Raw genomic sequence first — 23,632 nt, 5'->3', positions numbered from 1 at the left:
AGAGCAGGATTTGCCTAAATTAGTCATACAATTACTTCATGCTTCCCTTCAGTCAATGTAGTCTTAGCTATGATTTCTTCAAAGAAGCCCATTTGGATTCAAGGAAGGATTTTGAATTAGTATCTGGGTACAAAAAATATGGATCTACAGGTTTGTTTAATCCCCCCCCTTCTCCCCCCCACCCCCCCAAAAAATGACATTAAAGCACACTGCTATATGAATTTTTACTTCATATAGCAAGATCACCGTTGTCTGAAGATTGCAAAAAATAGACATACCTTAGCAGCATTGCAAACAGTTGACTGCCTGGAGTACTTCCTTATACCAAACTAGTATTTTATTTTTGGCTCAAACCTGAAAGTGAAAATTCCCAAGCCATTGCTACTCTTCATGTCTACTTATTTGGTCTTAAAGCAAAGCTGTGCAAATACAAGGGTTAGTAAGCACATATCCTAGGAGACAACAGGAAAAATCTGCCTATTCTGTAACAACAGGACTCAATGCCACGTAGGAGAGAAAACAGAAATGAGCCACCCTGGGACAAGTTTGTGAAGCTGGATTATGTGAAACTTAAGGGCACCATAACAGTGCACTCTGAGGACTGGGTTTTCTTTGCAGACAAAATTCTAAGTGTCAGTTCTGTGGAATTAAAGGCTGAATATATTCTGTTACTAAGCCAGCAGCTTACTTACCATCATGTGGTAATCTTCATGTCCTTCAATAGGTTCACTGACCACATTTTTAATGGAGCCCATAGGTAATTTTTCAGTTCGTTCTAAGTTGAAAGAATTATACTGATTATTAAATGGCACTCAATTTCAGTAAATCTGACATATGATTCTCTAACACTGGTTCTAATACTTTCCCCTCCCTGATTTAGGGAGGCCGACTATTCTCCACCCACAAAAGCTTGTCCTTATGGCCATTCTCTTTTCTAAGAAGGGTCAAACAGAACCTTTTCATCAAATGTACCAAGTATGCCTTATTTAGAGGAACCATTTAGAAACAGAAAACTGCTCACTTAGCTTATCTAAATACCACATAATGAACAGGTTTACCAATACATATTTAGTCCATCATAATAAGAACGACAATTTTCTCTGTTGGAATTAAAGTTTGTAGTTCAATAACTGAAATGCTGTATTTGCGTGCTTATTGCATAAATCCAATTATGTGCGATGTGCTTTTACAGCCTGGGGCAGGCTCAGTCAGGGAGGGGAGGCAGAACAGGTGTTTTATTAAATAGTGAAGACTGCCACAGACCAAAACTTCCTAAGTTAAGTTTCACTTAGGCACATCTCCCAATCATTTCTCCTCCTCCCACCCTTAAATCCTATAGTATTCCATTCACAAATATACCCCAGGCAAAGGCCTCCCATTCTTCCCCTGCTTCCTCCCTACCCCTGACATGCACACACACATTAAAAATTACCTTAAAAAATCTTTCAGAGTTCATGTAGCACACCTGTCAGATACCATGCATCACACATGGGCCAAAGAATAAAGCTGATAATTAATAGTAGCTGACATCTAAATAGTGCTTTAGTGTTTACAAAGTACTTCTTACATAACCTCATTTGACTCTTCTAACAAAAGTAGGCATAACCCTCATTTTACAGATGAGGAAACTAAGGCTCAGGGATTTTAAGGACTCCTCCATGGTTACACAAGCTAAGAGCTGGAAGCAGGATTCAAAGCCAATTCTCACCTGAATCCAAGTTCAGAGGGCTTCCGTTATATAGCACAGCTGTCTCTCTCACTCACCTAGTAGGCAATTTAATAGCCCTTCTAAAAAGGGAATCCTTAAATCGGGAGGCACTAACATAAGATTGAAAAGATAATAAAAAAGGGGTACAACTGAACTTAAATATGTAAAGGTGTAAATAAAACAATGAGCAATATCTAGAGTATGGTAAACAGAGGTTAGTTTAGAACAAGGGTCAGATATGCAACAGAAACAAATTGATTCTGAAGAAAGAAATAGGAGGTTATGTCAATAGCAGATTACCTTTAGTGCCAATCCACAACTGGTCTTGTTCTAATTTAAAGGTAAGTCTCACTTTTCCTCCCGTCTTATTGTACATGCCTGATAAAGGTACTGTTGGCAGTCGTTCCTGGAAACATAAGAAAACTGGTGTGGCAGCAAAGACTGTCATATAGATAAAAGGAACAACAAAGAAGGGATCAAACTACAGAATATTGGCAATAAAGACGGTTCTTCCCCGAGGGGAAGAAGAATTGGAAGGAATATCAGAAAACCAAACATAGTGGAATGGTCACAAGACTTCAGAATGACCACAATGGGTCAAGGGGCTTTGCTTACCTGGGCACCCTTAACAGAAGGCATCACATCTTCAGGTTTCCCTTTATCTAACACTTTTCTGTGTTGCTAGAACATAAATCAGAAATTACAATGCAGAGAAACACGCCTGAAGTGAGGTATTTACTTCTTCATGGCCCTTACTATCCCCAAAATGTAAAACTATATCACTCTGAAATCTTTAGATGAGTAAAATGGAAAAAAAAATTCCTATCCTAATATTTTGCTTTAAAAGGACTCCAGATAACTGAATACTTGAAAGTAAATTTTTTGTTTTTGTTTTTTAATTTTAGTATCCCTTAAGGCTAATTCATGCTAACTTGGCTTCTCTGATTCTCAGTCCGTCCCCATCTTCCCTGTCATAGTTCCCATCCTGTCCTGTCCCCTCCCTCAAATTAAAAAAAAGAGTGTGTGTGTGTGTGTGTGTGTGTGTGTGTGTGTATGTGTATGAAAGTTGAATATCAGGCAAAACAAGCATACAAAATGTCTGGCAGAAACAAAAACAGAACCATAGTATGGCAATTCTAAACTCTCAGAACACTAAAAATAACATTCACTTGATTAAACCCCTAAAAGTATGGAGAAAGTCTCCTTATGAGCTAGACTCACTTGTCCATGGTTGGATGTTTTTTTCTTGAAAAGTAGTTTGCACTTTTTTTGGGGGGGGATACTAATATTATCACAGACTTTGGAGGCAGATATAATGGCTTTAATTTGAATTAAGAAATACTAATCTATAGCCTGGATGTCAGAGAAAGCCTTACCCACCCACCAATACTTTAAAGTTGTTCACATAATGCTTATTAAATGAGTCAGAAGATACAATGCCTCACAATTCCCCCCAAATCATCTTTCTTCCATCTAGTACTTATTGAAGTTCTTGTCAAGTAGGACAGATATTCAGAATATGGAAGACAATAAAGAATCTAACCCTATGAGCAGCTAGAATGCCAGAATAACCATTTTCTATTCCTTCCCAGTTTTTCTGAGTTTGACATCAACATATTCTTAAAGAGGGTGAAAAAAAGTCCAAGGGTTGGGTTCCTCTCATTAGGCAGTGTTATGCCTCATAACCTGCATCAGGAGAGTAAGTCAGTATATTAACAGCATAATTGAATCATGCTTTATGGGTCCCTTTTGAAGGTTATACTATGGGGAAAAGCTTTAGGCTTATTAAGTCTGCGTCAGAAACACAACCTTGTATTTAAGGGCATGCTGTGCCCACAAAAAATTTGACATGTTAAACATAAACAGTATTAGAGTATTAATTATTAGGAGAGTATACACTCATGGATTTACACATTTGCATGACAAGAAAAGATGCAGAGAAGACCCAGGACAATAAAATAAAATAACAGAGCTAGGAGAGTTTGCAGGAGAATTCAGGACAGACAAAATGCACCTAAAATGCAGTTTAAAATTGCCTTTTCCTGTCAGTCTAACAATTGTAAAGGACAAAGAGCTTTTGGTTTACCTTGGTCAGGTAAACACAACAGTATATGCACATTTTTAATACACGAAGAGGCAAATGTGCCTCTTTAAATACATCTGGAGCTTCACATTTTATGTGAATGTCTTACAGATATGAAAGCTATTATTTCTGGTTGCAAGAACTCTTTAAGTATTTTACCTAACAAAGCAAACCTGGGCACACTTACTGCCGTAGGTCACCAACTCCTTCTGTAAGGGTCATGTCGTGGTATATTAGAAGACATTGTTTACTACCCCCAACTCAGAGCTCCACAACATGGAAAATGAAGTCTCCTTATTTTATATGGTTAGTCTTTGGATATGCTAATTATAAGTGATGAAAAAATGATGCCAAACCATCAGTTTTAACTTCCCTTAAGATCTACCTGGCCAGAACGCTGTTGCAGATATTTCTATCATGGACTATAGCCAAGATATAGCTTATTCAAGGAAGAATGGAACCAACAGGCTGGGCTCTAAGAAATGACACAAACCCCAAAGTCTTAGCACCAGTACTAATTAATAAGTCACGAACCTTTTGCCTACAAAGTGGCTCCTTCTTACTCTCTTCAGCTTTTGCTTCTTGCTGTGCTGCATCTTTGGGTGTGTTTACTGCTAAGACATCATTGATTGTAGATCCAACCACCATAATCTTGGCACCACTGGTTACTCTGATTTCCCGTAATGTTTTCTCCTCAGGTAGAAGTCCCTTAAACATAACTTTCTGCATGGCAGGTGGTAGGCCTTAAGTATGGCAGAGAGGAATAAAATCAAGGGTGAATTTATTTGGATCTATTCAATTTAATTAGAATTTTTTGGGGGGTGGTGATAGTAGTGGTGGTGGAGGGGAGCACAACCTGGTGATTCCATTTCTTCATGGAATTCCCTTCACCCATAAGACTGGCAAGTGGGGGACACTGGATAAAGTGTTGGACTCAAAATTCAGTAAAACCTAGATCTGAATCCTGCCTTACATACTGATGAACTGTGTAATGCTGGGTCAGTCACTTACTGTCTGTCTCTAAGCCTCAGTTTCCTCCTCTGCAAAATGAGGATAAAAACAACCTATTTCACGGTGTTTTGGGGGGAAAGAGTGTTAAATGAAGCAACCTTTGTAAAGTATTTTGCAAAACTTAAAGCTAACTTAAAAAAGTGAACTATAATCATTGTTAGCAAAGGTTACTTGTTTAAAAGCAGGGATTCATAACCTTTCGGGGGGGATGTCCTTGACTCTTCTGACTGATAGGTGAAGCCTATGGACCTCTTCTCAGGAAAGAATTCTCAGAATGTTTTTAAATGCATAAAATAAATACCTAAGATTACTGAGGAAACCAATTATATTGAAATATATGGACACACAAACATATATGTGTCCAACGCATATGCTCTCATGCATAGATATACACACACATTCACCACACAAATTTTACCATCCTAAAATCTATGCCCAGACCCCAGGTTTAAGAAGCTGGATTGCCCACAGTGGCCCAGGCCCCATCAGCACATGAAATTTTTCTCCCTGAAGGCAGCTAGGGGGCACAGTGCGTCCGGAGGCAGGCAGATCTGAATTCAAATTTGACCTCAGACTTCCTACCTTGTGTGAGCCTGGGCAAGTTACTTAACCTCTCCCAGCCTCCGTTTTTCCATCTGTAAAATGGGGAACATAATAACAACTCCCTCCCTGGGTTGTCGTGGGGATGGAACGTAAAGTTCTTTGCACGCTTTAAAGCTGATACATAAATGCGGTGGCTATAGCTCCCGATAAGCTCCAAGGCCAGCTCCAACGTCAGGGCTGGCCAGAGGCGGCCACCCACCTGTAATGGAGTGGATCTTACGCTTCAGCTCGGCCCCCGTGCTGTCCAGGGGCACCCGCACGTCGTATTTGTTCTTGTTCCAGATGATCTTCAGGTCCACCAGCTCCTTCTCGGCGTCGGCGTCGTCGCCGTTGCTGACCGCGGCCTGGGCACTGGCTATGGCCCCCTGCGTCTGGTCTGCCTGCAGGCTGCCCTTGGCCGTCGCGGCCGCGGCCGAGGACGCGGAGGAGCAGGAGGAGGTCTCAGCCTCGGCGTCCACGCAGTTGAGCTGCAGCTTTTGGGCATCCGTGTCCATGCCGGGCTCCTCGACTTCTAAACACGAAACAAAATCCACAGGAGTGCGAAGCACGGGCGGCGGCGGCGCTGGTGCCCCGGCCTCCTGCTGCTCCCCGGGGGGGCGGTCCAAAGGGGCCGAGGCTGGAGGAGGCGGCGGCGGCATCTGGGGCCCGGCGCGCGGCGCGGCGCTGAGGGCGGCATGCTGGGGGAGGGGCGGGGCCGACCCCCTGCCTCACCTTCTCTCAGCTCCACGCAGCCCGCGGATGCCCGCCCGGTTCCGGGCTCGGGCTCGGGCTCGGGCTCCAGGACAGGGCCCTCGAGGGGAGCTCGCAGCACCGGCTCCGCTCCTTTCCTCGCGGGCGGGCGGCCGGCCTGCCCTCTCCGTTCCGCTCGCCCTCCCTTCCCGCCGAGGCTCCGCCGCTCCCTTCCGCCCCTTCCTCCACAGCCCCGGCTCCGGGCCGCCAGCCCTCCAGTCCTCTCTTCCCCGAACTTGCCCCCCATACTCACCATCCGGGGCTCCGGCCGCCGCCATGATGATTGTGTACAACACCCACCGCAGCGAGGAGGCCGCCGGGAAACGCCGAGCAGACGAGATTGGCCCCGGTCTCGGCCCGTACTCTCCCCCTCCCCACACACATACGTACACACGCGCTCACACACACACACACACACACACACACACACACACACACACACCACACGCCCACCGGAAACAGGTGGAGGTTCCTATGGAGACTCACCAGTTCTCTCCGCCTCTCCTTTCGCTATTCCCTAGGAGGTTGATGGCAGCTGTCCTGTCTTTTGGGCCAAAGGTGTGGGAACTAACTGTCCGGCGACGATCAGTATTCCTTTCCCACCGAAACAGAGCAGATTCCCTAGGACTGGGCGAAAAGGGACTCTGTCCTTTTAAAGGGAGGCTCCGCCTCCTCCAGAAGGGAGGAGCGGATTGGCTAGCGCCCCTCCCGGAAGTGAACCTGTTTAGCCACGTGTGCATTCAGTCGCACATGGCGGTCCTGCTGCTGGGGCTGCTCCAGCTGCGCTTGGCCCGAGCGCCCTGGAGGGCGGGGCGATGGCGCGGTTACTGCGGGGGCCCGGGACCGCAGAGCCCCGCTGTGAGAGTCAGGTTCGCCCCGAGCCCCACAGGTAACTAAGTATCCATCAGCAAGGTTTCTAGGCTTAGCGGCTGCGCCGGTCGGGGGTGGGGAGTGGGGGAAGAGGGAAGAGAAGAAACTTACTAGGAACGGGGACGGGGAGGGACTGCGAGAAAGGGAAGAGATCACCCCCGGGTAAATTTATCCAAGCAGTACAGTACACAGCATTTTCACCAAGTAGCTTTACATACCTGCAAATGAGCTTGTAAAGTATTAAGCTAGTGGAAGCCAAAAATCATCTCTGCTTCTAGTTGGTGCTTGTTGAATGAACACTACATTCTCGTTTGAACCAGTTGCAAGCAACTGCCCTGAGGTGGTTAATGCAGTTGCTGATATGTCTCATGTAAGGATCTCAATTATTTTAAAGAAGGGGTTTTATTGGTCTTTTTTTTATTAATCTTACTTCCGAAGAGAACCCCCACCTCTCAGGAAAAGCACCTGCTTGTAACAAATTAGGACAATTAAGCAAACAAGTCAATACATTGACCGTGACTGAAAATGTATATCGTTCCTCACTTATGGTCCACCTCTGGAATCATGCTCCTGTGATGAGATCCTTGGAAGTCACCGTTGGTCATTGTGTTGATGCGTGCTCTGAAGTATTTCTAATGGTTTTTGTAAGTGATGCCATTTATCTGTAACCTCAAAACTTTAGTACCAAAGTATGTGAAAACTGCTGTAATGGTAATTGCCCTTTTAATATTATAACAATATTAAATTATAATATTAAATATGTGAAATTAACTTTTACATTATGTTGCCTAGGTTGTGTTTTTGTGGATTCATTTAAGGAGGTTGTGTAGGGTGTTTCTGTTCCCAAGAAACCGAGGCAGGGTTGATACAGATTAAAATGTAAGTTTTATCTTATAATTGCCACTTAACTAACTGTGCCCTTGAACAGTCAGTTATTCCTTCGAGCATTTAAGTCCAAGCTCTGTGCCAAGCTATGCTAGACACTGAAGATATTAAAGACAAAACTCTCAGAAAGAGTCCCTGCCCTGACCAGAGGAGGGGGAACAAGGAGTACATATATAGACATTCACAAAATAGATACAAGATAAATTTTGGGCGTGGGAAGAACAACAGTGCTGGAGAGATCGGGAAAAGCTTCATGTGGAAGGTAGCATTTGACTTAAAAGAAACTAGGGATTTTATCTAAGAAGATAGAGCATGAGGTACAGCCAATACAAGAGAATGGAAACAAGAGATAGAGTCTCGTGTATGAGAACACAATAAGAAGGCCAGTTTGGCTGGACCATGGACATAAAGGGGAATAATTTGTAATAAGGCTAGAAAGATTGTGAAAAGTTTTAAATGCCAGAGTTTGTATTTGATTCTAGAGGTAATAGGGATCAGTTCACTTTGTCGAGGAGGGAATGACATGGTCAGACCTGTGGTTTAGGAAAATCACTTTGGTGTCTGGAGAATAGAATGGGGTAGTGAAATATTTGAGCCAGGGACACCAAGTAGGATGTTATTAAAATAGCCCTGGTGAGAGGAAATGTGACCTTGAACTAGGGTTGTGTGTGAGTATAAAGTAGGGGACAGAAGGGAGTGGTGTTATGGAAGTAGAAACCCCAATATTTGGCAGGTTACCCTCTCTGGGCTCATTTTCCTCATCTATAAAATGTGGGAGTTAGGCTGTGTGACATCTATGATCCTTTTCAGCTCTAAGTCAATGATTCTATGAACTGAGGCCCAGTACATTTAAGTAATTTGTTCGAGGCTTCCCAGTTACGTAGGCCGAAAGCCCTTTTCCGATTGCTTCCTGGTCAGCCTTCCAGATAGACATCTTTTGTTGTTTAGTTATTTCTGTTGTGTCTGACTCTTTGTGACCACATTTGGGGTTTTCTTGGGAAAGATATTTGAGTGATTTGCCCTTTCCTTCTTCAGCTCATTTTATAGATGAGGAAACTGAGGTGACCAGGGTTAAGTGACTTGCCCAAGGTCTTACAACTAGTAAGTGTCTGAGGCTGGATTTGAACTCAGGAAGATGAGTCTTTCCTGACTTCTGGCCCACTACTCTATCCACTTCTGGCCCACTACTCTATCCACTGCTCTCCACTTAGCTGCCCTAACCAGGCATCGACCTAAGCAATTTTCTTTTGAAAAGACTAACCTTTATGGCTCAGAAGTGCCACAGTTTTAGAGTATGAACAAATATCCTTAATTTCATTTCCCTGTTTACTTACACAAATAAATTTAGTACCTGTATACACATAATTTTTTATGGCTTTTTGGGGATTTTATGGAGTCTTTCCACCCACTTGAAGCCTTACGGGGGAAGTCGTGGATATGCCAGAAGTTGTTGGTGTGAGGCTGATGCAGCAGATCCTACTTTGTTTTCATAGAGAGAAAATCTGGCATTACCCAGAAAACTTGCATTTATATTTTTAAGTCATCTCTGAAGGCAGAGTGAAAAAATACAATCTCAAGGGAATGAGGCACTTAGCCAGTACCTCAGTCAAGAGAAATGTAATCCTGATTTAATTGCATTGGATGAAAATCTGACTTTGCAAAAAATTTCACTCATTTCATGGCATTTCAAGTTTATAGAAAGAAATGCTTGTCTTCCTGAGCTTTGCCAAATGTAAGTGATTTGACACAGGTTGGCTAAATGAGATGTGTGAAGCTACTGATATAAGGAATAGAATTTAAAAACTTGATATTCCAACAAGCTAGGGACATTTTTATTCCTAGTGAGAGGGACCCTGAGTCTCTCTCTTTTATACTTGAAGATATAGGCCTCTCTTTCTCTCTGTAGTCAGCTGCCTTGGTCCCTTCAGAAGTGAGCTACTATGCTTTCTATGTATGGCAGTATAGGGTAGAGCAGGAGTGGCCACATATAGCCTAGGTTATTGGGTGCGGCCTTTTAACTGAGTCCAAGTTTTACAGAACAAATCCTTTTATTAAGAGGATTTGTTCTATGAAGTTTGGATTCAATCAAAGGGCTGCACTTGAGAACCTAGAGGGCCACATGTGGCTTTGAGGCCACAGGTTCCCTACCCCTGGGGTAGAGTATAGAATGCCAGATGTAGAATTAGGAATACCTGTATTCTCATACTCCCTAAGTCACTTATTAGTTATTTGACCCTGGGCTAGTCACTTAAATTGTCTTAGCCTCAGTTTCTTTGACTTTAAAATGGGGAATATAAACCTCTTGTTATTACATATGCTCTCTCTACATAGCTGACTTGTTGGATTCTGGTCCTATGAAGCATGCCAGACAATCAGCAAGCCAAATTTATGCAACACTGAGTACTGGGCTCAGTGCTGGGGATACAAATATGAAGAATGAAACCATCCCGACTCTCACAGAGCTTACATTCTAATTGGGGGGGAGATGATAAATACATATATGGTTGAGTACAGAGTTGATATGAAGGGGATAAATACAGATTAAAACAAAATAGTTAAGAATAAGGTAGCTTGGTAGGGGGAGAGTACTGGGTCATTCAGGTGATCAGGAAAAGCTTTATGTGGAAGCTTGAGTTGAGTCTTGAAGGAAGAGGAGGATTCCCTCTAAGAAGGGGAGATGGGGAGGGGATGGCAGTATGAAGTTATAAAGATAAGAGATGGAATGTCCTGTGTAATGAACAGAATAAGTCCAGCTTGACTGGATGGCATAGTGTAGGGGGTGAGTAATATCAAATCGACCTGAAAAGATTGGTTGGTGCCAGATTGTGATGAGCTTTAAAAGCTGTTTAGTAGAGTTCCTACTTTAAACTAGAGCCAGTAGGGAGCCACTAGAGTTCAATTGAGTAGGACAGTGGCCCGGTCAGACCTGTACTGAAGGAAAATGGCTGTGGTGTAGCAGAGTTGGATGACCTGGAGTGGTGAGACGCTTGAGGCAGGGAGACCAATTAGGAGGTTGTTGCAGTAACCTAGGGGAAAAGTGATGCAGGCCTGAATTAAAGTGGTAGCTATGTGAGTGAAAAGAGGGTTTGTGGGAGATGTTATGGAGGTCAAAATGGCAAAATGTGGCAGCTGATTGGATAGATGGGATGAAGAAGAGTGAGAATTTGAAAAGAATGCTGAGATGGTGAACCTGGGAGATTCATGGTACCTTTTTTTTAAATTTTTTAAAATTTATTTTGATTTATCAACAATCACTTCCATATGCTTTTGAGTTGAAAATTTTTCTCCCCCTTCTTCCCCACCATCCTCCCCAGGATGGCACACAATCTGATATGGGCTATACATTTACATTCCTATTAAACATATTTTCACATTAGTGATGTTGTAAGTAAAAATTAAAACCAACAGGAGGAACCATCAGAAAGAGGAAACAAAACTCAACCGAAGAGGAAAAAAAATAGCAATTCAACTTCTATACTTCTTTCTTTGGATGTGGATAGTATTTTCCATCATGAGGCCTCTGGAAGTGTCTTAGATTCTTGTATTGCTCAGAAGGGTTAAGTTTATCAATATTAGTCATTGCACAACGTGGCTGTTAACTGTGTACAACGTTCTCTTGGTTCTGCTCACTTCACTCAGCATCAGACCATGTGGGTCTTTCCAGGTTTTTCTGAAGTCAACCTGCTCATCATTTCTTACAGCACAATAGTATTCAATTACATTCATATACCACAACTTGCTCAGCCATTCCCCAATTGATGGGCATCCTCTCAATTTCTAATTCTTTGGCACCACAAAAAGAGCTGCTATGAATATTTTTGTACATGTGGGTCCTTTTCCCATTTGTATGATCTCTTTGGAATACAGCTCATGGTACCTTTTAATGGAAATAGGGAAGTCTGGAAAATAGGAAGGTTTGGGAGAAAGATAAGAAGTTGTTTGGGCATGTTGATTTTGAGAGGTATCTGGGACATCCAGTTTAAAATGTCCAGTAAGTGACAGGTTATGAAGAGGAGACTCTGGGATTGGATATGTTGATCTGGGAGTCATCTGCATGGAGATGCTAGTTACGTAGAAGATAATGACATTATCAAGAGAGACACTCTAGAGGAATAAAAGAAGAGGGCCTTGGGGCAGAACCTTGGGGAATACTCACAGTCCACAATTAGGATATGGGATATGGGTAATGAGCCAGCAAAAGAGACTGGGAAGGAGTGGTCAGATAAATAAGAGAACTAGGAAAGAATAGCATAGAGTAGGAAAACTCCTAGAGGAGAGACTATCCAGAAGGATAAAGTAGTGAATGGTATCAAATGCAAGAGATGACTGAGAAAGACCATCAGATTTGGCAAGTATGAGACCATGGAGAAACTAGTGTCTGTTGAGTGCTGAGGTTATAAGCCAAATGGCAAAAGATTGAGGAGTGAGTGAGAGGAAAGAAAGTGAAAGAATCAAGTGTAAACTTTTTTCGAGGAGTTTGAGGAGGTGGGGAGGATGATTGAAGTTTCAGTCTGTTGGAGAAGTTGGGAAGGGATGGGATCAAGTACATCTCAATAGGGGGCCTAGACTTGGCAAGGAGAAGGGGTAAAGGAGAGTGAGGGAAGAAGGAGCTCACATTAAATGGCCTCATATTTCTCAAGAAAGTAAGAGGCAGGGTCCTTAGCTTCTTGAGATGGAATGGAAGAGGTATGTGACACTTGAAGAGGGAGGCTGGGGAGTGACTTATTAATGAGGGGTGAATACAAAGCCCTGCCTTGCTTCATTGAGGGCCCTTCTTTGTACCCAGTCAACATGGGTGTGTGACTTAACTCCAGCTCCGTTTAGCTCCAGGGGAGTAGGAATGTGGGGGGAGTAAGCCAGAGCTCAGATTTGGAAAGAGAAGTAGCAAAAAGACAAGGGGAATTTGAGAGCAGAGGACAGTGTAGAATTTAATGTGGGGAATGATAGGGTACAGATTGTACAGGGAGGAACATAAAGTCAGAGCAAGGCAAATGTCTTGAGAAATACAGATACAGAGATTGGAGGTCTCAGTGAGGGCCAAGAATAGGTTTAGGAGGGATGAGGTATAGGGGCAGTTGGAATGATAGGAGGTTATGATCGAATAGAAATACATAGGAGTGTTGGGGGATTTGAAGGCTTGGGCCCTACACTTAATGTTCTCTGAGGTTGGTTAGTAGATCCTCACAGTTTCCATTGGATGCCTAGCTCTCTGCCAGTGACTTTGCTGTTAGCTTTTCAAGTCTTGTTCACATTTCCTTTGAAAAAACAAACCTGGGCAGCTAGGTGGTGCAGTGGATAGGGCACCAGTCCTGAAGTCAGGAGAACCTGAGCTCAAATCTGGTCTCAGACCAGACATTTGACACTTACTAGCTGTGTGACCCTGGGCAAGTCACTTAACCCCAATTGTCTTAAAAAAAACTAAAAATAAAAAACAAACCAATTTTTTGTTTTTATATCCCTATCATCTTGAAACAGATATGACTGGATGGGCTTTTAAGATTACTTCTAGCCCTCGTTCTGTGATGCTAAAATATACCTCTCCCCTTTCCTTCCTAGAAACCCATCTCTGATGGCAATGAATGAAAAAGAAAAAAAGAGAAAACAAAGGCAGTTCTACAAAACTAACATGTCAGTTGAATCTTACAGCATATACACTGTTTTGCATTCACAGGTCCTCACGATGGCAAAGAAGGGAGCAGGGAAGGGAACATTTTCTCTTCTCTTCTTTCAGGCCAAGCTTGGTTATTGTGATTGCATGGTGTTCCGTTGGGATTTGGGGTTCTTTCTGTTTGTAGTCTTTTTGTAGTCATTGTGTATGTTGTTTTCCTGGTTTTGCTTACTTCACTCTTCATCCCTTCTTATAAGTCTTCCTGTGTTTCTCTGTAATCATCATATTCATCACTTTTGAGGTTGAAGCAATACTCTTCCCTTCACTGTCATAGTTTGTTTTGTGCTTTTCCATTGGATGGGTGTCTACTTTGTCTCCAGTTATTTGCTACTACAAAAAAAGTGCTGCTATAAGTATTTTGGCATATGAAGGGTCTTTCTGTCTTTGACCCCTTTGGCATATATGCCTAGGAGGATGGCCTCTTTGAGTCAAAATGTTTAGATATTTTAGTCACTTGCTAAGCATAATTGAAAGGTTTTTTTCTTTCTTTTAACTAGGCTTCATGCATTTGGGAGGCCTACGCACTGCCTTGTACAACTACATCTTTGCCAAGAAATACAAAGGGAGTTTCATCTTAAGGTTGGAAGACACAGATCAAACCCGCTTGGTGCCTGGGGCTGCTGAGAACATCGAGGACATGTTGGAGTGGGCAGGTATGCCCTGGGGTAGCATAGACAACTTCCTGTAGGGTCCAGTAATAAAAGGTTTTTTTTTTCCAGACTTCTACCCATACCATTTAGAGAAGTAAAAGAGGCCACAGGAGGTCTTCTTGAGTACTATGATTTAAAGACAAATAATTTCACAGTCACTGTGAGGAAGATGCTAGCTGTGTTGGGGTGCTGGGGAAGGTCCTCAGGTTAGCAGATACCTCTCTTTAGAAAGGGTATGAAGGAAAGGTCTGAAAGGTTTCCTCAGTATTCAACTCTGGAGAGACCTCTGGCTCTGCTGTTCATTTCCTGAGATCCAGAGAAGTTTCCAAAGCTATTCCTTTTTTCTCCCAAGTATTCTGCTGATGGGGAAAGAGAGGGACAGAGATTGAGCAGTTGAAGGGAAGGGCCTTTCAGAAGAGCTGCCCCAGTGGATTGACTCTGATGCTCTTGGCTGTGGGAAATGCCTTCAGTTCCTGATCATGGAAATGACAGTGCAGTGAGAGGATTATAATAGGGAGGAATCAGAGAGATCAATGTTGTGAAACAGAGTAGATTTGACCATATATGAATTTCCATTTCATTTGCTGCTTATTTGGGACTCCATGTGTTTTGCCTTTTCTTTTCTTTCTTTCTTTCTTTCTTTTTTTTTTTTAAGGCAGTTGGGGTTAAGTGACTTGCCCAGGGTCACACAGTTATTGCCTTTTCTTTTCAGGCATGTTCTGTCTCTCAGCTGCATGGTCAACCCTGTGAAGGCAGGAAGTTTTCTTATATTTCTTTATATTCCCAGCATCCTACAATATTGGGGAATGTTTGTTGATGTCGGTATGAATTTGTTCTCTGGGTTGAAAGAGAGGCAGGCTGTAGTTGGGGAGGTGTGTTTTGCTCTCGATTTCCCAGCTCTTTGGGTGGCTTCCTGCAGGACTGAACTTTTGTAGCCCAATGCTAACTTCCTGATGCCCCTGTGCCCCAGGCATTCCTCCTGATGAAAGCCCTCGGCGGGGAGGTCCTGTCGGGCCCTACCAGCAGTCTCAGCGCCTCAACCTATACGCCCAAGCCGCTGAAGCACTGTTGCGGACTGGAGCTGCCTACTATTGCTTCTGTACCCCACAGCGCCTGGAGCTGCTGAAAAAAGAGGCCTTCAGGAACCACCAGACACCCCGGTACACCATGTGCGCTTGAGAGCTGACCCAGAAGTATCTGATACTTTGTTATTCGGCTCTCATAGTGCGACATTTTTATTGCTGTGTTTCTTTTTGAAATAAATTTTATTGTGTTGGTATCTTGTTTTTACATCACCTTCTCCATTCTTTCCCGTCCCATAAAACTATTATTTATAACAAAGAATTTTTTTTTAAAGAGGAAGAAAAGAAAAAATTTTTTTAGCAAAACCAGTCAACCCAACAACAACAATCTGATGGTACATGCCTTTGTAAACGTACCTTTACAAAGGAGGAGTGGGGATGGAGGATGTGGGGCAGTGGCAGGGTGGCTTTCCATCTCTCCTGTTTGGGACCAAGCATGCCCTTTATAATTTTGCAGCATTCTGTTTTGACTGTTTCCTGGTTCTTTCCTTCTCTGTGATTGTCATCATTGTGTAGTATGTTTCCAGATCCCATTTCTGTGTTTTCTTTTGACATATAACCTAGCCTCTAGCTGATGTTGATCAGCTCAAGCTCTGCTAAGGTATCCTGGGTTTGTGGATTCCTGGACTGAGAACATTTTCTGTGAAATTTCAATAGGTATGACAATCGCTGCCGGCTCTTGAGTCCTGAGCACGTGGCCAGGAAATTGGCAGAGGGTGCCGAGCCAATTGTCCGCTTCCGTCTGGAGGAGGGAGCTGAGACTTTCCAGGACCTGGTATATGGCTGGAACCGGCACGAAGTGGCCAGTGTTGAGGGTGACCCTGTGATCCTGAAGAATGATGGTTTCCCCACCTATCACCTGGCCTGTGTGGTGGATGACCATCATATGGGCATCAGCCATGTTCTTCGAGGCAGTGAGTGGCTTGTCTCTACTGCCAAACATCTCCTTTTATACAAGGCTCTGGGTTGGGAGCCACCCCGCTTTGCCCATTTGCCTCTCCTTCTCAATAAGGATGGCAGCAAGTTGTCCAAGCGGCAAGGGGACATCTTTCTGGAACACTTTGCTTCAGCTGGCTTTCTCCCACAGACTTTGTTAGACATCATCACCAATTATGGCTCAGGGTTTGCAGGTACTGTGGTGATGGGAGGCAGGGGAGGCAGGGGAGGCAGGGCCTTTCTAAGAGTCTGAGAGGCCCCTGGCACTGCTCCTCAGAGAGCCTTAATTACTAAGAGCCTGGCCTGAATTCTTGGCTGGGGCTGTGAATGGAATCAGTAGGAAAAGCTGGATGAATCTCATCCTTGTGTTCTGAGAAGCAGCCTAGTCTGTCTTGGGAATCAACCTACAGTGTAGAAGGGGAAAGGAGCCTGACTGCTCAGGAGCAGTGTGCCACCCTGACAGGCCTGACTGATTTGCAGGGAACCAGATGGGGAGAACGCTGCCAGAGTTGATAGAACAGTTTGACTTAAGTGGGATCAGCACCCATTCAGCCCTGCTGGATCTGGAGAAGCTTCCTGAATTTAACAGGTAGGTGGTATAGATTAGATCTGTTTTGAGGGCCGTACTGGAGGACGGCTCTTCCTCAAAGAAGAGCTCCTTTATTCCCCAGGTCAGTTTTGTTACTCCAGTTGCTAGCTGGCTTTGTGTTTGGGCCAGACCTCAGGATGATGAGATTTATTTATTTTAAAATATATTTTCAATGAACAAGCACTTATTTTCTATTCTTCCCACTTAGCCCATTGGGTAGGGGAGAACCCTTGTAATAAATATATGTATCCAAGCAAAATATATTCATGCATTGACTACATTGAAAACTGCATCTCATTTGATCAGATTTACTTAAGGATCCAAGAATCTCACTTCGGTGGTGGTGGTTAGTTTTTTCCCAGCTAGTTCATGAGCACTATAATTTACCTATTTTGAATTTTGTTTATTAAATCTTTCAAATAGTACCTTTCAAATGCAGGCCTGAGTACAAGCATGATATAGATCTTTATTAAATCATTTAGATCAATTGCCAGTAACAGTGAAAGTATCAGCAGGATGCAGTGTATTCTTTTTTTCTTTTTTGGTGAGGCAGTTGGGGTGACTTGCTTGGAGTGACACAGCTAGTAAGTTATGTGCTAGAGGCCGATTTGAACTCAGGTTCTCCTGACTCCAGGGCTGGTGCTCTATCCACTGCGCCACCTAGCTGTGCCCTGTGTATTATTTATTGCATGACTATTAGAACAGGCTGCTTTCAGAAGTGCAGATAGTCCCTAAACATTAAGAAATGAGACTCTGGGCTTGCCTTCTCTTCCTGGGACTTTCTTGCCTTTTCTTGTTATTGCTGCTAAATCATAAGAAGGCTGGGTCTAGTTTAGCCTGGGTACTAGGGGAAGGTGAAGCATGATGAGCTGGAGTTGTGGGGTTCTGAAGCTATTCTGGGAGGAGGGAAAATAATTCTTGGGAGGAAACAAGGATGATATTTGACAAAGCCTTTATATGCTTGCCAATGAGACTCAGGGCTCCCAGCTCCCAGTTGCATGTTGTAATGTTTCTCATTCATAAAGAGGCCTCCATCTCCAGGACACTTCTGTCATTGTGAGTCACAAAAATCCTTGTAAGGGGTAAGGATCAAGGATTCAACATATTCTAGGAGACAAAAAACCAGAAACCCTAAGTTCTAGTTATACTTATATGAAAATGTTACTTTATTATATACAGTCATATATATATATATATATATATATATATATATATGATTTTCCATCTGTAAAAAGAAAAGAAACTCCTTTCTCCTCCCTTGAACAGGGAGGGATAATTTGGTACCCCAGATTAATTTTTTTTTTTGCATTCTTTAGTCTTTTCCATTCCTACTAGGGGAGCATGGACACTTCCTGTATGCTAGTGGGCTTCTTCTCTTCTCCCCATCTTCTCTTGTCTCTAGTTCCTTCCCCCTACCCGTACATCCCCTTTCTCTTGCTGGAGCAGATACATAATTTCAAACTCTCCTGTAGGCTGCATTTGATGCGATTGTTGAATGACAAGGCTCAGAGGCTCCAGCTTGTGAAGAAGCTTCGGGCCATGGTGGAGGAGGTGTATGGAAAGCATCTGGAGGACAGGGATGTCCTCAGTGAGGACTACATAGAGAGGATCCTTTTGCTGGGACAGGTACGTACAGGAGTACATTTATAGGGACTCAGATTAGGTAGGGTGTCACCATGGATGATATTGTCCTTCCCCTTCCTCTTCATTGTGCCCCAAGGCAATACAAAGAAGTACAGGGCCATTCTTTTTTGAGCACCCCTTCCTGCCCACCCTGCCTAGATTTCCCTGGAGAACCCTTTCTGAGGTTTGTCTCTGACAGCCTCTTTCCAATCCCTTTCTTAACAGGGGCGCATCAGTCGTTTGCAGGACTTGGTCTCACCAGCATATTCCTATGTATGGACTCGTCCTGCTGTGGCCCGAGCACAGCTGCAGACCATCTCAGGAGAAGTGGATGTGATTGCTAAGCTTGTCCTGGAGTGAGTGCCCACCTTAGCCTCCATGAATTTATTCTTCTCCTTTGTCCCTAGTTGTGGAAGTTAGAAGCTCAGAGGGACAGGTTAATAAAGTGGCTTTATTTGTCGTGAGGAACCTAGGGCACAGGCTGGACTACACTTATCCAGGATATCTCTGAATATCTTTGGGACACATGGTAAATAGAATAATTCTTGTGTCCCAGTTGGAAGCATTAAGTTCAATGTTAGGGGCTTGTTCAAGGTTGGTGAAAGGGGTATTCACTAGAGACCAGGCCTACTGACTCCTAAACCAGTGCTGATCACTGATCTCTATCAAGTGGTTATATTTCAGAGGCTTTCTGTGACTTCTGCTCAGGCCAGACTTTGTGAACACACAATTGTCCAAAACCAGGAAGCTCTCTAGAAGTTTCTTTTGACCCCTTTCTATTTTCTAGCCTCATCTAGCATGTCCCAAACTCTATTTGTGACTGGCTGGTGGTCAAATGTCTCCTAGAGAAGTGGCAAGATGATTCAATTTTTCTCTTTGGAGAGAAGTGGGTTGGGTGGGGGAAGGAAGGAGAGAGAGACAGAGATTGATTGATTAGGCCTGAAGTTGCTTAAGTGATACTTCTTGAATTGAATTAAAGACTTAGGGCAGGGGTGGGCACACTGTTGCCTTCTAGATCCTTGGGTCTTTTGAATGAGTCTCAAGTTTTACCACGCAGATCCTTTTATCTAGGGGATTTGTTCATTCTAGTTTGGAAGCCCTACCTTGCCCTAGGGAGAATCATTTAATGGCTGGCTCATAGACTCCAAGATTAATTTAAGAGGTAGAAGGAATTTAGAGGTCACCCCGTCTGCCCCCTTGTCCTATATATAAGAAAACTGAGGCCCAGAAAATTGAAGTGATTTGCCTGTGGTCATCCAGCTAGTTAGCTAATGAATTAAGAGTGGGAATTAGGGTTAAGTCTCTTAATTTGTAGTCAGGTGTTCAAATCAGGTCAACAAGCATTTATTGAGTACTTACTCTGTGCCAGGAATTGTGCTAAGCATTAGGCACAAGAAAATTCAGTAAACAAACTATTAAATGCAAACAAGAAGTATATATGTGGTGAATTGGAGGTAATCTCAGGAGGGAGGCACTAGCATTGAGAGAGCCTGGACAAGGCTCCTTGCCAAAGGTAGGATCTTAACTGAGACTTGAAGGAAGTCAGGAGGCAGGGATGATGAGGAGCAGCCAGCGAAGATACATTGATTCAGGAGATGGAGTGTTTGTGCAAGGAATGAAGAGGAGGCCAGTGTCACCAGATCACAGGAGAGTAAAGTGCAGAAAGAGGGATTTTTAAAGGCAAAGACAGAATTTTATATTTCATTCTGGAGGTAATAGCAGGTCACAGGAGTTTATTGAATAGGAAAGTGACATGGTTATGTGTGTGGTTTGTCCTTCGTTCTTTTTGTTTTGTTTTGTTTGTTTTTGTTTTCAGGCAATTGGGGTTAAGTGACTTGCCCAGGGTCACACAGCTAGTACGTGTCAAGTGTTTGGTCTGAGGCCAGATTTGAACTCAGGTCCTCCTGACTTCAGGGCTGGTGCTCTATCCACTGTGCCACCTAGCTGCCCCAAAATTTTTGCCTCTTTTTTTTTTCTTTTTGGTTAGGCAGTGGGGTTAAGTGACTTGCCCAGGGTCACACAGCTAGTGTTATATATCTGAGGCTAGATTTGAACTCAGGTCCTACTGAATCCAGGGCTGGTGCTCTATCCACTGTGCCACCTAGCTGCCCTGTCCTTTGTTCTTGAAGAGGACTATGACATCTGGAAGATCATGCCATGACTTGCAGTTGACTTGGATTTAAGTGAGGGAGGGCTGTGCAAAGTCACCAGCCTCCCTTTCTCCTCTGGAGCCATTTGGGTCCAGTGGCCAGATATAGATCAGGACAACTGGAGAAGGCCCCTACATGGTTATATCCATGCTTCAGGAAAATCCATTTGATAGCTGAATGGACAGTGGGCTGGAGTGGGGAGAAGCTTGAGGTAGAGGAGAAGGCTATTGAAATAGCTCAGGAGTGAGGGGATGGGGTCCTGCACCAAGGTGGTAGCAATGTCTAGAGAGAAGGGGGGAGATATGAGAAGTGGTAATTTTCTTGGCAAGTGACTGGATATAAGGGTGGTCAGAGACAGTGAGGAGTCAAGGGATGGCACCTAGGGTGTGAGCCAGGGAGGGTGGTGGTACTTTCAACAGTAATAAGGAGTTTAGGAAGAGGGGAGGGGTTTGGGAGGAAAGATAATGAGTTCAGTTTTGAATTTATTGGTTTAGTTAAGGTATCTATGGGATATGCAGTTTAAGATGACCAGTGGGCAGTTGGAGATGTGAGACTTACAGATCAGAAGAGAAGTTACAGCAGGTCTTAGAATGGTCTGTGTAGAAATGATAGTTGGATCCATGGAAGCCAATTAGATCACTGAGCAAAATGGCATAGAGATAGAAGAGAAGAGGACCCAGGACAGAGGCTTAGGGCACACTTATGGTTAGTGGTTGTGATTTGGATGAAAGTTCCAACAAAGGAGATTGAGAAGGAGCCAGAAAGGTAGGAAGAGAACCAGGAGAGAGTGAAAACCTAGGCAGAAGAGGGTGATCAGCAGTATTAAAAGCTACAGAGAGATAGAAAAGGCCATTAGATTAGTCAACTAAGAGATCACAGATAACCGTGGAGAGATCTGTTTCAGTTGAATCATGAGGTTGGAAGCCAGATTGCAGAGAGTTAAGAAGAGAGTGAGAGGAAAGGAAGTAAAGGCATTGACTGTCAATGGCCTGCTCAAGTTGTTTAGCTACTAAAGGGAGGAGGGTTATGGGAAGATAGCTATTACCAGAGGAGAGATCTTTTGATGAATTACCATTGCCATCTTTGCTGACTTTTGTTTAGTCTCTGCTTCAAGTAATTCGCCAGAAGTCCTAATCCTTTTGTCATCTAATTGACTCACTCACTCTCTTGCTCTGAAGGCCTTGCAATTTTCTGACTTTCTGGTGGTGTTCCTTTTTATTTCCACTTGCCTGCATAAAAATGGATTCTTTTTCTTCTCTTTGGTCACCCTGTAGTCTACTGTTTCCTACCTTTGGAAGACTAAACATTCACAGGAGATTGTGTTTTCCTGGGTCATTTTTCTAGAAAACTTTCATACTTAACCAGATTGGATTAAACATAGTATGTTTCTTCTCAAAGTTAACTTTAAAACTTGACAGTTACCATATTCTACACTGTTGCTGAGTGAGAGCCTTCTGGGAAATTCTTTCCCACTTTGCATTCCTTCCCTTGGGCCCCTCTCTGAGGAGAATCCCTCAGAAATCTATGGGAGATCTAATGAATCAGTTGGGCTTCTTCTAGGTTGTTGGAAACACCTGGCATACCTCTCACTCAGGAGGTGCTGAACCAAGAGCTGAAAAGACTGTCAGAGAAAACAGAAGGTGTCGAGTATGTCAGAATGATGAAACTTCTGCGCATGGCACTCAGTGGACAGCAGGTCAGTTTGGCTGGCTTCTCCTCAGAATCCTTCCCCTAGGCTCCCCCTCATCTTTTAAGCTTTTAAGTCCTGAGAAAGACTTAACCAAACCACAGAGTGGTCTATCTCTAACTGTAATGGCAGGTGGAAGATGTCTCCTGAACATTTAGGGATCTGATCCCAAGATTTCTTCTTATTTTCAGCGAGGCCCAGCTGTTGCAGAGATGATGGTGTCCTTGGGACCAAAGGAAGTTCGGGAACGAATGCAGAGGGTGCTTTCAAGCTAGGGAGAAGATTCTCAGGGTGGATGGACAAGGACACCTTGTGACCCACTTTCCTGCAAACTGCTACTGGGACATCAGGGCTGAAACTGGTGTTCAACAGGAAGTCTGTGGTATTAATGTGAGACGAACATTTCTGATAGCCCATGGGTGGGCATGGCGATAGCTGCTGTGTATTGATGGTTCCTTCACAGGCTTACCCCTCTGACCATTTACTGGTCTAGGAAGATCCCACCCTACCTTCTTGTTCCTTTCTTGGCTTTAAAAAGGGTCTGCCTCTGGAACCCATCTTTCCATTTCCTTGTGTACTGTATTATGTACCAGGGGTTTAGGATTGGTTCTTGGTTCCTGGAACTAGTTCCCATCTGAGCTCTGACACTATCTGGTCTTGTGGCCCTGCCCTGAGCTTTGGTTTGGATTTTTAACCATAAAGGATGAATAAGGCTAGTAAGTCCCCAGAATGAGTAAAGTGGCCTAGGCTTTACTAGGTGAGATCTTGAAGGATTTCCCACCAGGGCTAGGGAAAACAAGACTAAAAAGACCCTGGGATCTATTGGGACAGTGTTTAATGCTTTATTGCCTGAGCACTCTGTGAGTCTAGCATCAGGGAGTATTTTCCAGACATAGATGGAATGCTTTCCAAACCTTGGAGTAGAATGATTCCTTCTGAAGTCCTTTATCTACCCAAAGACTGCCATTATCACTTGTCATTCTTGTCTTCTAATTTGGGGGGGAGAAGGAGAATATAATGGGGAGGTTAAAAAAATTATTGTTTTTATCACTACTTTTGTTTTCACTTCACATTTATTTCTGAATATATCCCTCCCTTTACTCTTACCACGAACCATCTCTTTAAACAAGATCTTTTTTTAAAAGAGAAAAAAATAGTTCAATAAAATCATATTTGACAATATATGTAATATTTTACATCCATAGTTCTGCTTCTTTACTCCCTCCAAGAAGAGAAGGAGGTATATTTTCTCAATTTTTTTCCAGACCAAGCTTAGTTATAATTATGCAATGTTAGGAAAGAGATATTTTGTACTTTGTTCCTCCATGACAACTAACAATAAAAATCTTTGGAAAGTC

General features: G+C 43.4%; 2 protein-coding genes across 3 annotated transcripts in view; one reads left to right on the top strand and one right to left on the bottom strand.

Annotated features, from left to right (window-relative positions):
* Positions 1-6,712, bottom strand: part of UBFD1 (ubiquitin family domain containing 1) — a 12,287-nt gene extending 5,575 nt beyond the window's left edge. Inside the window, exons 1-6 of one of the 2 annotated variants that reach the window (XM_020978592.2) lie at positions 6,621-6,712; positions 5,605-5,916; positions 4,326-4,534; positions 2,324-2,389; positions 2,009-2,114; positions 693-775 (exon numbers count right to left, since the gene is read on the bottom strand). In XM_020978592.2, coding sequence (XP_020834251.1) covers positions 693-775; positions 2,009-2,114; positions 2,324-2,389; positions 4,326-4,534; positions 5,605-5,899 — 759 coding nt within the window. In that variant the 5' untranslated portion in view covers positions 5,900-5,916; positions 6,621-6,712. Of the gene's footprint in view, positions 1-692; positions 776-2,008; positions 2,115-2,323; positions 2,390-4,325; positions 4,535-5,604; positions 5,917-6,387; positions 6,544-6,620 lie in introns of those variants that run through there. The other variant, XM_020978591.2, reaches the window with a different exon arrangement.
* On the top strand, positions 6,609-23,632 carry EARS2 (glutamyl-tRNA synthetase 2, mitochondrial). The gene is made up of 9 exons (XM_020978590.2): positions 6,609-7,023; positions 14,055-14,210; positions 15,178-15,367; positions 15,947-16,419; positions 16,706-16,814; positions 18,287-18,440; positions 18,663-18,793; positions 22,148-22,283; positions 22,466-23,632. Exons 1-9 carry the CDS (start codon positions 6,609-6,611, stop codon positions 22,547-22,549), a joined length of 1,848 nt encoding a protein of 615 aa, XP_020834249.2. The 3' UTR covers positions 22,550-23,632.

The sequence above is a fragment of the Phascolarctos cinereus genome, unplaced genomic scaffold (genome assembly GCF_003287225.1).
Source record: "Phascolarctos cinereus isolate Bilbo 61053 unplaced genomic scaffold, phaCin_HiC Scaffold_4;HRSCAF=312, whole genome shotgun sequence".
Taxonomy (NCBI): Eukaryota; Metazoa; Chordata; class Mammalia; order Diprotodontia; family Phascolarctidae; genus Phascolarctos; species Phascolarctos cinereus.
This window is presented reverse-complemented; position numbering and strand designations above follow the sequence as displayed.